Source organism: Chiloscyllium punctatum, chromosome 41 (genome assembly GCF_047496795.1).
Source record: "Chiloscyllium punctatum isolate Juve2018m chromosome 41, sChiPun1.3, whole genome shotgun sequence".
Lineage (NCBI taxonomy): Eukaryota > Metazoa > Chordata > Chondrichthyes > Orectolobiformes > Hemiscylliidae > Chiloscyllium > Chiloscyllium punctatum.
In genome coordinates, this window is record NC_092779.1 from 28,364,231 (window position 1) to 28,376,497 (window position 12,267).

General features: G+C 41.8%; 1 protein-coding gene across 1 annotated transcript in view; it reads right to left on the reverse strand.

The window, feature by feature from the left end:
• The window catches only part of LOC140464960 (collagen alpha-6(VI) chain-like), a 135,495-nt gene that overhangs the window by 36,422 nt on the left and 86,806 nt on the right, over positions 1 to 12,267 (reverse strand). The window contains exons 19-21 of the mRNA XM_072560633.1: positions 11,544 to 11,606; positions 8,578 to 8,640; positions 3,452 to 3,514 (exon numbers count right to left, since the gene is read on the reverse strand). Coding sequence (XP_072416734.1) covers positions 3,452 to 3,514; positions 8,578 to 8,640; positions 11,544 to 11,606 — 189 coding nt within the window. The remainder of the gene's footprint in view (positions 1 to 3,451; positions 3,515 to 8,577; positions 8,641 to 11,543; positions 11,607 to 12,267) is intronic.

Sequence of the window (12,267 nt, forward strand, 5' to 3'; positions counted from 1 at the left end):
GAGTTCAAATGTCAAACCGATGAAGGATTCTGGGGGTGCTAAAAAGTGGTGGTAAGACCAGATCAGATCAGCTACCAGTGCTCCTCATAGAACATAGAACATTCCAGCAAGTACAGGCCCCTTGGCCATTGATGTTGCTCCAACCTGTGAAACTAATCTGAAGCCCATCTCACCTACACTATTCCATTCTCATCCATATGCCTATCCAATGACCATTTAAATGCCCTGAAAGTTGGCGAGTCTACTACTGTTGCAGGCAGTGTGTTCCACGCCTCTATTACTCTCTGAGTAAAGAAACTACCTCTGACATCTGTCCAATATCTATCACCCCTCAATTTAAAGCTATGTCCCCTTGTGTTAGCCATCACCATCAGAGGAACATGTCCACCCTATGTAACCCTCTGATTGCCTTATATGTCATCTCCGGTGCTTCTGATTAATTTAATCCTGGGATTTTGCCGCCTAGGTGTCTCATGGAGTTTGGAAACATTAACACCAGTTAAAAGCAAAGAAAGTATCAAAGGACAATGAAAATGTTAGTAATGAAATTATAGTGTTGCACATGGTCCAAAGCTTTAAAATGTGTAAATGGGAATAGATATTTTATACAACCAAGTTATGATGGATAGCCACAAGGGGGAAGCAAAGCATCATTTTCAAAAATGTTTTAACTGGGTTGCAAATTCTTATTGTTACTGATTGTTTTCCAAGTGCAAGTAGAAATAACCTGATTTCTGGTTAACAGCCCATTGACCCGATACTTATGGTGAGGCAGGGAGGGTTTTGGGAATGCCAGCTGGGAAGAAATGCAGTCAGGCCAACGACATTGCTCCTAATCAAACCAATAGCTGTAACTGGGACGATCTGGGGACATCCCATAGAGGGAGGCCAAGATCAGCAAATGGGAGACTGAAGGCTTTCTTGAGGGGCCCTAGGGCAATGCAAGTGCCATAAAAATCCTTCTGGAATAAATGGTTCTGGTCTCTTTTTCACTACTGAGTTTCTAAATACTTGGTGAAACATGGCATGCAATGGTTAAAGTTAAATTCTTCTTCTGCTATGGGAGCCTGCTTTATGTGTATAATGAAGTATCTGTCTACATCTGAGACAGGAGCTTCACACGCCACATATAATGCTGTAAAAATTGTGTCTAATTGGCGATAGTTAAAACTCTTCCTGCACATTGTGGGAGAGTTAGTATTCAGCCACACATATCCAAATGAGCAAGCTTCATTGCTGCATAGGATTTTCTGATTAGCTTTCTAAACACTACTGTCAGGTTCAGTTAGGGATTCAAAGCCTACAGTATGCATCAAACTGTCACCCATTTGTACTTTTTTTGCCCTAGTCAGGTCATTAAGGATAACAGGCTTTTGAACCGAGAGATCCAGTTAAGGATTTCCCACTTTGACAGGAGAAGCAGTCAGTAAACAAGGGAGTGGCACCCGCTCTCCAACTCTCGAGGGAAAAACTTTGGATCTTCTGGTGAAAAGGCTGTGTCTATACCTCTGTGCCAGGAGGCCCAGGTTTAAAGTCCTGCCTGCTGTAGAAAATCAGAATAACAGAATCACAGAACAGGTTGATTAGAAAATATCTTTGAGGCAAAAAGTGTTTTGTGGGCTCAAGTCTAGAGGGGGTGATGGTAGAATGAATGCTTGGAGTTCAATCTACAGGGCAGTCTGCAACTTCTGATACATCCAGTCAGGTGGGTAGGGAAGGCCTCAGCAAGGCCTGTCTGGAATGTTGTCTGCCCTAGGGAAGCCACCTTCTCACAGTTAAACCTGAAGGCCAACTGGATGATCCCCAACCACTTCCGTTAATTGGTTTTAAGTGGCAGGTACCTGTCGTTCCTCCTCTGTAAAACTTGCCTGGGGGCTTGTTGGAACTGGTCATTCAGTACATGAACAGGAAGGGCTACTTTTAGCTTCTGCCATCTGGATCCCAGCCTTTACAGGGGCTAAGATTTAGATCTATGGTGTCAGTGCACCTCGCACTCAAATTCATTGGATTTGACACGATGGGCAAAATCTTGTACCCTTGCCGGACTGAGTTTAATGGCAGCAAGAGCATTTAGTCACTCAGTAATGCTGTGAGTGTGACAATTTGAAGTGTTTGCTGGAGGGCACTGAGAAACTTGATAGGCTGCTGAGTGCCACCCACCTGCCCCTTATTGCCAGCCCTCTACCATTCTTTGCTACTTGTGGCCTGAGCATCTCCTCAAAGCAAGGCCTCAGTGAGTGCAGTACCAGCAACGGCCACCATCACTCCTGCAGCAGTGCTGAGTACAGAAGAGTGCCTCTGATTGACTGGACGCAACCTCCACCTCTCGGCTCCTTGATGCTGGGGAGGATGTGAGGGGTTGCACACTGGGAAAAGTCTGCTATGTGACTGAGTGCTTCAAGGTGGGGAGGATCTACTTGAAAACATGTAGCTTGGCTTCACCAGCTGTCAAGTGTCCAAGATGTCTGTTACCAACAGAAGATTTCACTTTGCGTGAACAATACAGGTTGGGGTGACCAGGCCTTTCCTGTGCCACTCATGGATTTCATCTGGGCAGTATTAAGGAACACTACAAATGGTTTTGCTTTTGTGCTCGTACAACCAGCCAACATAAACCATCCAGGCACATGCAATGTTTTAGACTATTTTTTTGATTCTCTATTAAGATTATATGACAGCTAGTGTTGGAAACATACTGGGGTGGATTCATGGCAAATAATTGCAACATTACTGCGCCTGGCTGGATGGCCTTTTCCAAATCGTTATTTCCGTACTGTCGTAATCGCCATTTTTAAGATGTGCTGCAAGGTGCCAGGCATCCGCTGTGTTGTGTCACATCAAAAATTCAGGACTAGGAGGGGTGAAAAGTGAGGGAAAAATTGAGGGCAACAAGTCTTTCAGAAAAATGCGCGATGGACCATTACATAGATTTAGATACTCGCAGCCGAATTGTGAAGTCTTGCTCAGAAAATGTCCAAAATGACAACATTTTGTTTCACATTAACAGGAATTTTGAACGCCAGGTCCAATCAGCTTACCACTAATCTAGACTTTTTGACATCCGATCTCACACAGGATCTGCCTGCCTCACATGATTGACTGTGCAACTGTAGGGTGCTCATTATCGGCTGGCTTTTCCTGTCCACCAGCTCTTTCTTGTTGCATCTCTGTTTGATGCAGGGTGGATCTTCCGAGAGGATTTTGAGATTTTCTGCCATAATGCTGGCGTAAGCCACAAACCCCTGGAGAAATTATGCGGTCAACTGCTTACGTAATCCGTCCACAACTTCTGCTGAACTCTCACAATAGGAAATTGAATTACCTGTGTGTACTTCCATTGGTGAATAGGGAGCGGGTCTGTCACTTTATTTCCAGTTCCCGACCATTAGCCACACATTTTTCACATGAGATCAAGCATAAAGATTTTATACATAAAAGAAAACAAGCTCACCATTAGCCCACGGGGTCCCATTGGTCCCCTTTCACCTTTCTCCCCTCGATTTCCTGGTTCGCCCTGTTAAATAAATCCCATTAATGAAGGCAGGCACCAGATTTCACATTTCCTTTTAAAATAATTTGTTTAGTGACTCGACAATGTGATGTTAGTAAGGCATACATAAATAGCCAGGCTACCAAGAAGAATATCCTTTCCCCTTCTTGGAAAAAGAGTGCCAAGACACCTTTGACCTCCATCCAAGAGGACAGAGTTTCATGTCTCACTTCAAAGGCTGTGCTTCCAACAGAGTGGAACTCTCTCATGCTGGCCCTTTCGATGGCCTCCTGTTTTTTGTGCTCATGTTCCCAAGTGGGTTTCAAACTCTCAACTTGCTGAAGCAAGAGGAGAGATTGAACCATTTACTAAGTCACAGTCAACAGAGTACACCAATCACTCACCAAGGCTCCTTAGATTGCCCTCCCTTGTTCCATTAAAATCTACTATCCAGAATGATAAGGGCAGCAGATTCAGGAGAACACCACTGCATGCAAGGACCTCTCTAAATCACACTCTATCCTAAATTAGAAATACATCATCATTCCCTCAGTTTCACTTGGTTCAATTCCTGAAATTCCCTTTCAAACAAAAGTCTTGGGTTTCTGCACCACAGGGGCTGTAGCACTAAAGAGCACCATAATGATTGCAACAAGGTCAGCCTGGAGGACCTCACAGAGTATGAGTTCCCTGATTGGGGCTGTTAATCTGGTCCAATCAGGGAGCCCTGGCTGACAGATGTAAACAGGAATGCCAGTGGTTCTGCTCACTCAGAGAGTTAGCTCTGAGGTGGGTGGATCAGTGTCAAGGACTCTCCATGTGTAAATAAAGGGTGAGTTGGTGACAAGATACTGGCCTCTGTGGATTTATCTCAGTGGCGATGAAAGAAAAACACATTCCTGAAGAAATTTGTTCACATCAGTAGTCTTTGAGTTGGGGTAAGCAGTTCTGGCATCATGACATTATTTGGGAAGCTTGACTCGTTTGATCCTGCTGCAGACTGGGAAAAAGTGAGGACTGCAGATCAAAGTCTAGATTAGAGTGGTGCTGGAAAATCACAGCAGGTCAGGCAGCATCCGAAGAGCAGGGAAATGGATGTTTTGGGCAAAAGCCTGAAGCCTAATAAAGAATGCATTATTTTTTTCCAGGCAAATGACATTGGGGGCAGATGAAAAGCAATGAGTGATTCTACTGATGGATTGTGTACCCGCAGCTCTTTTGGTTACTAGAAGAGTAACTTTCCCTGAGGCACCAGATATGAAAACCATTCATGACTTGACAGATTCAGTTGAGTAATATTATGGCTCCGGCTCCATACCTCCTTTAATTCTGAGGTGCTATTGGCACTAAGCGGCAGTTCAAGAACTTGGGAAACTATGTTGGGAATTTTGATGAGGTTAAGATGACCAGCAGTGGTCCGTGACTTTGGTTTAGCCCTTAATGAGATACTAAGAGATCATTTGGTATGTGGGATTAATAATGTAACCATGCAAAAGCACCTAATAACTGAAGTCCAACTGGACTTCAATCAGGCACTACAACTGGCTTTATCATTGGGAAAAGCAGCAGGTAGAGCATGTGAGCTTCAGGTTACCCCAATGGTTGTTGTGGTTCTGTTCGCCGAGCTGGGAATTTGTCTTGCAAACGTTTCGTCCCCTGTCTAGGTGACATCCTCAGTGCTTGGTAGCCTCCTGTGAAGCGCTTCTGCGCTGTTTTCTCCGGCATTTATAGTGGCCTGTCTCTGCCGCTTCCGGTTGTCAGTTCGAGCTGTCCACTGTAGTGGCCGGTATATTGGGTCCAGGTCGATGTGTTTGTTGATAGAGCCTGTGGATGAGTGCCATAACAAACACATCGACCTGGACCCAATATACCGGCCACTACAGTGGACACTCGAACTGACAACCGGAAGCGGCAGAGACAGGCCACTATAAATGCCCGAGAAAACAGCACAGAAGCGCTTCACAGGAGGCTCCCAAGCACTGAGGATGTCACCTAGACAGGGGACGAAACGTTTGCAAGACAAATTCCCAGCTCAGCGAACAGAACCACAACAATGAGCACCCGAGCTACAAATCTTCTACCAAACTTTGTACCCCAATGGTAGTGGAAACCCTCACCATTCCTACTGAGCTTAGGGGATACCACTTGAGTGAAGGCAATTGCATAGCCTCACTCAGGACATATCCTGATCAGAGGGACTCTAGGTCAGCCCACAATAAAACCCCAAAACAAAGCCAAGCCTCAGCCAAACAGTGAACATTTTCTTTAGGATCTGGGCTGGCAAGCCATTCTAGTCACTGCCGGTATGCAGACTCGAGTCGGCAAGAGTCCTACTGGACCTGGAATGAGTAAGAGAACTCATAGGCTGGTATCCAGCAGAATACACACCCTGGAAAGGGCCCCATATATTTTGTTTGGAATAGTTAAATTGCTTAGCAACAGCCAAATCAAAATCAATCAAAATAAATATCTGGTTAAGTGGTCACCCAGTTCTAATGGAGGTCGATACTAGCACTGCCATTTCAGTGATCACAGAAGCAATCTTGAAAAAAATTCACTCTGAACTCCAACCCTTAAGTTGTACAAGATCTTAAGTAGACGGAGATCCTATACCAGGGAGCAGTTACAGGTTAAAGGTACAACTTTGGTTTCAGCCTTTTAAGAGAAGTAGTTGGTTCAATTAGCATGGATTGTAGTAAAAGGTTTGACCCCAAGCTTGATGGGGTGAAATTGACTGAGAAAGATTCACATTTATTGGCTTTTGTTTAGAAAAAGGCTGCCTGAGTGAAGTCCTAATTAAATACCCAGATGTTCTGGATGTAGGTTTGTTCGCTGAGCTGGAAGGTTCATTTCTAGACATTTTGTCACCCTACTAGATAACATCTTCCGAGGGCCTCAGGCAAAGCATTGCTGATAAGTCCTGCTTCTATTTATATGTTTGGGTTTCTTTGAGTGGGTGATGTCATTTCCTGTGGTGAAGTCACTTCCTGTTCTTTTTCTCAGGGGGTGGTAGACCCCATCTAGGAAGGACACCACTTCGACTGAGACAACACATCCATCCTAGGACAAGCAAAACAGAGACGCATGAGAATTTCTAGAAGTATGGCATTCCAGCTGGAACTCTATCAACAAACACATCGAGTTAGACCCCATCCACCACCCCCTGAGAAAAAGAACAGGAAGTGACTTCACTACAGAAAATGACATCACTGCAGGAAATGACATCACCAACCCAAAGAAACCCAAACATATAAATAGAAAGCAGGACTTATCAGCAGTGCTTCACCTGAGGCCCACTGAAGATGTTACCTAGCAGGGTGACGAAACGTCTGGAAATGAACCTTCTAGCTCAGCGAACAAACCCACATTCAGAACCTCAACTGAGCTACAAATCTTCTCACTAAGACCCAGATGTTCTTTTTTCAGGAAGGTCTAGGGACTATCAAAAAAGCTAAGGCCACTTTGTAATACAAATAAGCCTGTTGGACTATAACCTGGAGTTGTGTGATTTTTAACTCAGAAAATTTAAAACCATTATGGACTCTTCCAGTGGTGGTACCACCGGCGGTGTACCTGCCAGCAGGAGTCAGCTTAATTCCTCGGCATTTGCTACTTGGACTCCCAGACCAAGTGTTCCAACTTGTAATTACATGTACTTAGTATCAGAGCCCACTGCTGAATTCGGCCTGAAGCTATTGGCAGAATTACCTTATCCTCTTACAAATTTACATCTGTAAAGGTATTGGTGGAACTTCTTGACTCCAAATGTGACCGCCAAACCTTCCTTCTGTATGTGGGCAAATTTACACACTACATTAGACAAAGCTCTGGATGCATATGCTATTGGGCATTCCTCTCCACTGGCCCACCTATGAGCTATTACTACCCCAATGATGCACAGAGAGACATTGTTTGTCAATACCAGATCTTGCTTGGGATCATGGTGTGCCAATACTCTCAAGGATGATAGCTGTTTCTTCACTTCCCTGAAAGCTATGGTTTGGCTTTGCAACCATTTCCAAAGCTGACCCTTTTTTAAGAGTTGAGGCAAAGGTGCTAGGATGGAGACCTGGTTATGGATGAACTTTCCATAATTGTTCAGCAGACCAAGGAAAGACTCAAGATCTGATACCGACATGCGAGTCAGTGTACCTTTGACTCCTGCACTTTATCTTCCAACAGGTGTAATTGGTCTTATCAACTCTGTAACCAAACTAGATAATGTGGGGTGCTTGGAACACACATTTTCTATTCTAAAGCATATTCTTGCCTAGGAATAAATTCTAAGAACTATGTCCAAGTTACTTAAGTGCTCCTTATTGGTCTTCCCTAATATTAGCACTTTACCTCGATAAATGGCGACCTGGGGTAGACCTGGTAAAATATTCTCCATCATCCACTGAACAATTGCACAGGCTGATGATACTCCAACTGTCAGCCTCATATATTGGTACAAACACTTATGAGTATTAATTGTAGCATATTGTAGCACATCAAAAGGCAATTGCAAATACACATGGCTCATATCCAGCTTTGTGAAGGACAGCCTCCTGTCAGCTTTGCATATAAGTCCTCCATGCAAACCGACCCATTGGGCTTCACAATCAATATGACTGGTGCTGCCCATTCCGCAAACTGAAATGGTTTGATGAGTCCTTCACTTTCCAGCTTCCTGATTTTTGCCTCATACTTTCAGTTTGGAAAATTACTGATGGTGAGCTTTAATCTTGTTTTGTATTTATGAGTGTATTTAAATTGTAAACTCACATGTCTGGGAAAATACCAAAAACATTGCAGATGAAACAGTTTGAAACAAAGAAAGAACAAGTACTGTTTGTGTTAAATATCAGTATGTATTTTACTTTGTGCATTCTTGGAAATATATTTTAACAAGTGTTATGAATATACCTTGCCTAGAGCGGACACATTGCTAGTTGATGTCCTAGTTTTTAGATATCAAAAAATTCTTGGTTTCTGAAAAGGAGCAGCTTCAAGCTGCTGAAAACAATGGTGAACAATAGGAAGCGTTCTGGCACATATTAATTACTCAATACGAATGGGTGAGATAAGTAAGAGATGTTACATACATTTTGCCCTTTTAATCCAATGATGCCATCAAGTCCGCTCTGTCCTGGACTTCCTGGTGGGCCCTGTCATACGATTGGGACAAAGAAATATTAATTACATACGTATAAGCAATCCTTTTTATTTAGCTTTGATTTGACAATTGTTTAGCAAGGTAAAAACATGCAGTGTAAATATAAAAATATAAAATGTTTAAAAAACGTTTCTTATTCATGCCATTGCATTTAAAATGCTAATTTAAAATGAGAATGGAAATGTCTGGTAGAAAAAAGTTGTGAACAAATGTTTTAATTTTCTGAACGTAATCACTCAAGGGCAATTAGAGACTTGCAATACATGCTGGTTAACCAGCAACACTCACATCCTGAAGACAGAACATATAACAGATACACAGATGCAAATTCATAAGGAATCAGATGTCATTTTCTCTATAAAAAAAATGATTAAAGGATCTTGTGTTGAATAACGTTGTGGTAAGTACCTCATGAATATAAATAACATGCACAAATACTGGGTCCTAGTTACCAGTCAATTTTGCTATTGAGAGCAGGTGAAATGATTGAGTGATGGTTTGTCATGTTAACTCTTGAATGCATAACACATTCTCAAGGCATTCTGCACTCAAGTTATTTTAATAAATGTGTACATCTGTTTATTTTAATGTTTTAACAACAATTTCAAAACTTGATGGAGCAAAGTCAAAAGAATATATGAAGTAAGTAGTCAGATAAGTTTTGATAAGAGAAAGAAGCACATTGGAAGAGACTAGATCTCGGAGCCACAGCATAAAAGTAAGGATTGTTCAATTTAAGATGGGGTGAGGAGAAATTCTCTCTCTGTGTTTCGAAATTAATTCTCTATAGATTGTTAGATGCAGGGCCATTTGGCTTTTTTAAGGAAGAGGTCGATAGGCCCTGGAGTCAGAGACTATTGAGGATTGATGCAAATGTAAAGCTGAGACCACAAGATCTTATTGAATAACAAAGCATTCTAAGGGACATAATGGTCTACTCCTGCTCTTAATGTATATGGTTGTACATATGTATATAATAACACGTGACTTCAGCCACCTAGACAGATAAGGGGAGTGGGCAGTGAGGAGTACCACCACCTGTAAGATACCCTCTAAGCCATGCACCATCCTGACTTGGAACTACATAACCTGTTGCTGAGTCAAAGTCATGGAACTTACTAGAGAACAATTTCTTATTTATATTTATTCATTCTGTGGACCAGTATGTTTACGCTGGGCCAGTAATTATTGTTTATCCCTAACTAAGGTGGCGATGGTGAGTTGCCGTCTTGAACTGCTGCAGCCTTTGTGCTGTAGGTACACCCATAATGTTGTTGGGAAGACAGTCCCAGAATTTTTGACCCAGCAACATTGAAGGAAAAATGATATATTTCTGAGTCAGGCTGACATGTGGCTTGAAGAGGAACTTACAAGTAGTGGTGATCACACATATCCGCTATCCTTTTCTTATAATAATGGTTCAATTCTGCTCTTGCATTAGACACTTTCCTTAATATTTCTAGGAGATTTCCTGTGTTCACATGTCTTCATATTAGAATGTGTGCAACTCTTCTTCTATTTCTTTGTTCCCCTTTATAATTTCCCACATTTCTGACTGCAAGGGCCCTGCATTTGTTTTTATTAATCTTTCTCTTTTCGCATAGAATTTTCTGTGGTCGGTTTTTATGTTCTTGCAATTCTGCACACAGGCTTGATTTTCCTTTTCATAATAAAACCTTTGTCCTGTTTTTTCTGAATTCTGAAATATTCCCATTCCCCAGGCTCACTACTTTTTCTGACAATTTTATATGTCTGCAATTTGGATCTAATATTATCCCTAACTCGTTGTTTTGTAAGACATGTTGAGTCACCTTTCCTCGTTTATTTCTGCACTAGACATAAATTAATAATTGTGATTCATTCATGCGTGGTTTCAATATTAGCCATTGCCTATCCACCATCAAACATTTTAGTAAGATTCCCCAATCCATCCTTGCCAATTTGTGCTACATAGTTCCTTTTAATTAGATACAGGGCTATAGTTTTGAGTTTGACTTCTTCACTTTCCATCTTAATGAAGAATTTATCATCTTATGGTCATGTTTTGATGCTGGTAGTGGGGGATTTGGCAATGTTGATGCCATAGGATGTCCAGGGTTGAATTCACTTTCATTTGAGATGGTCAATGCCTGGCATTTGTGTGGCATGAATGATGCTTGTTATCTATCAACACATATCTAAGTGTTGTCCAGGCCTTGCTGCATTTGGACATGGACTGCTTTAATGTCTGAGGAGTTGCAAGCATGAATTGCTGAACATTGTGAAATCATTAGTTCTGTTGAAGTTAATGGAACTGAAATCAGGTGAAGTTTCTTATTTGGACTAATGTCCTTGTTGAATTTTACCCACATAATCCCCATGTTTTAAAATCTTATTTAATCAAGATCAGATTTTCTTTCAGAAGTCCAAACTTTTTGCAAGTGTGTTTACTGCTTCACAGTTCGATGTGAAAATATATTGAAGATGCAAGATGCACAGAACATGAGTGGGATCGCAGCAACATGCTCTTAATATTAATTGCACTGTGGCAAATTATACTTTCACTTTGCAAATGAGGTAAGAATTCAATGTAGAGAAGAACAAAAATCTTACTATTTTCATTGAATCACTTAACCTATGTATGGGTCCTGTGTTGCATGAATGTCCTGCATTTCTAATCCATTATTGCTCACTGTCTGCAGCTCATACAGTCAATCTTCAGTGAAAGAGCAGAATAATACTTTGCCTTGAAGCATGTTACTGACACCCATTGTACACATACATGAAGATACATATCCATCCAATTTCTAATTTAGCCTGTTATTTCCAACACAATAGCTCAACAGAATAACTTTTCAAACTAGCCTTAAACCTACACACACCACCAACGTAACAGGACTCAGATGCAAGACAAACCTGTTGACCTCGGGCTCCTTGTTCTCCTTTAAGACCTGGAGGACCAGCTGAACCTGGTGGTCCCTGTAACAAGTGAAAAGGCAGCAGTTGGGAACTGATGACATAAGTACAGGTCAATGTTGCATTATAATAAGTAATAATCAATACCTTGATTTAATAATCCATAGACCAGAGAGAAAAGTCTCTGTCATATATAAACGCTATTCCTACCATTAGATAAGGACCAACTCAAACCTATATCAGGCCAGCTCCAAATGCTTTAAAAGAAATCATTGCAATTTATATGGCTCATTTGTGATCTTTCCTTCCAATGGATAATTTTAGTGTTCTCAGGAATGCATTTAATGCAGTAGGTAGAAAATACGAAGAGCAGAATTTAATCCCTGTCCCGTGACAAGTTTGGCAGTGGTGAGAGGTGGGTGGATTGGCAATTTGCTGCCTTCCCACCTCATGCTATTAGGCCTGTAGTGGCAAAGCCCATGGACAGACTTTCTGGCCTGCCATTAAATTAAACCTTTAATTGAGAAGTTGATTTTAGCTTAAGGATCTCATCTCACTGCCAGTAATGTTAGTCTAGTGATCGATATGGAGCTCATCATGCAGAGAGCATAAGAAGCTACCTATGCAGTGTTGAGGTTGATTGTGAGCTCCTGGCTTGGGGATTGGAGCCATTCTTTCAAGGATATTCAGTGCCTATTGGATATGCTGGCAGGTGGGACTAGAT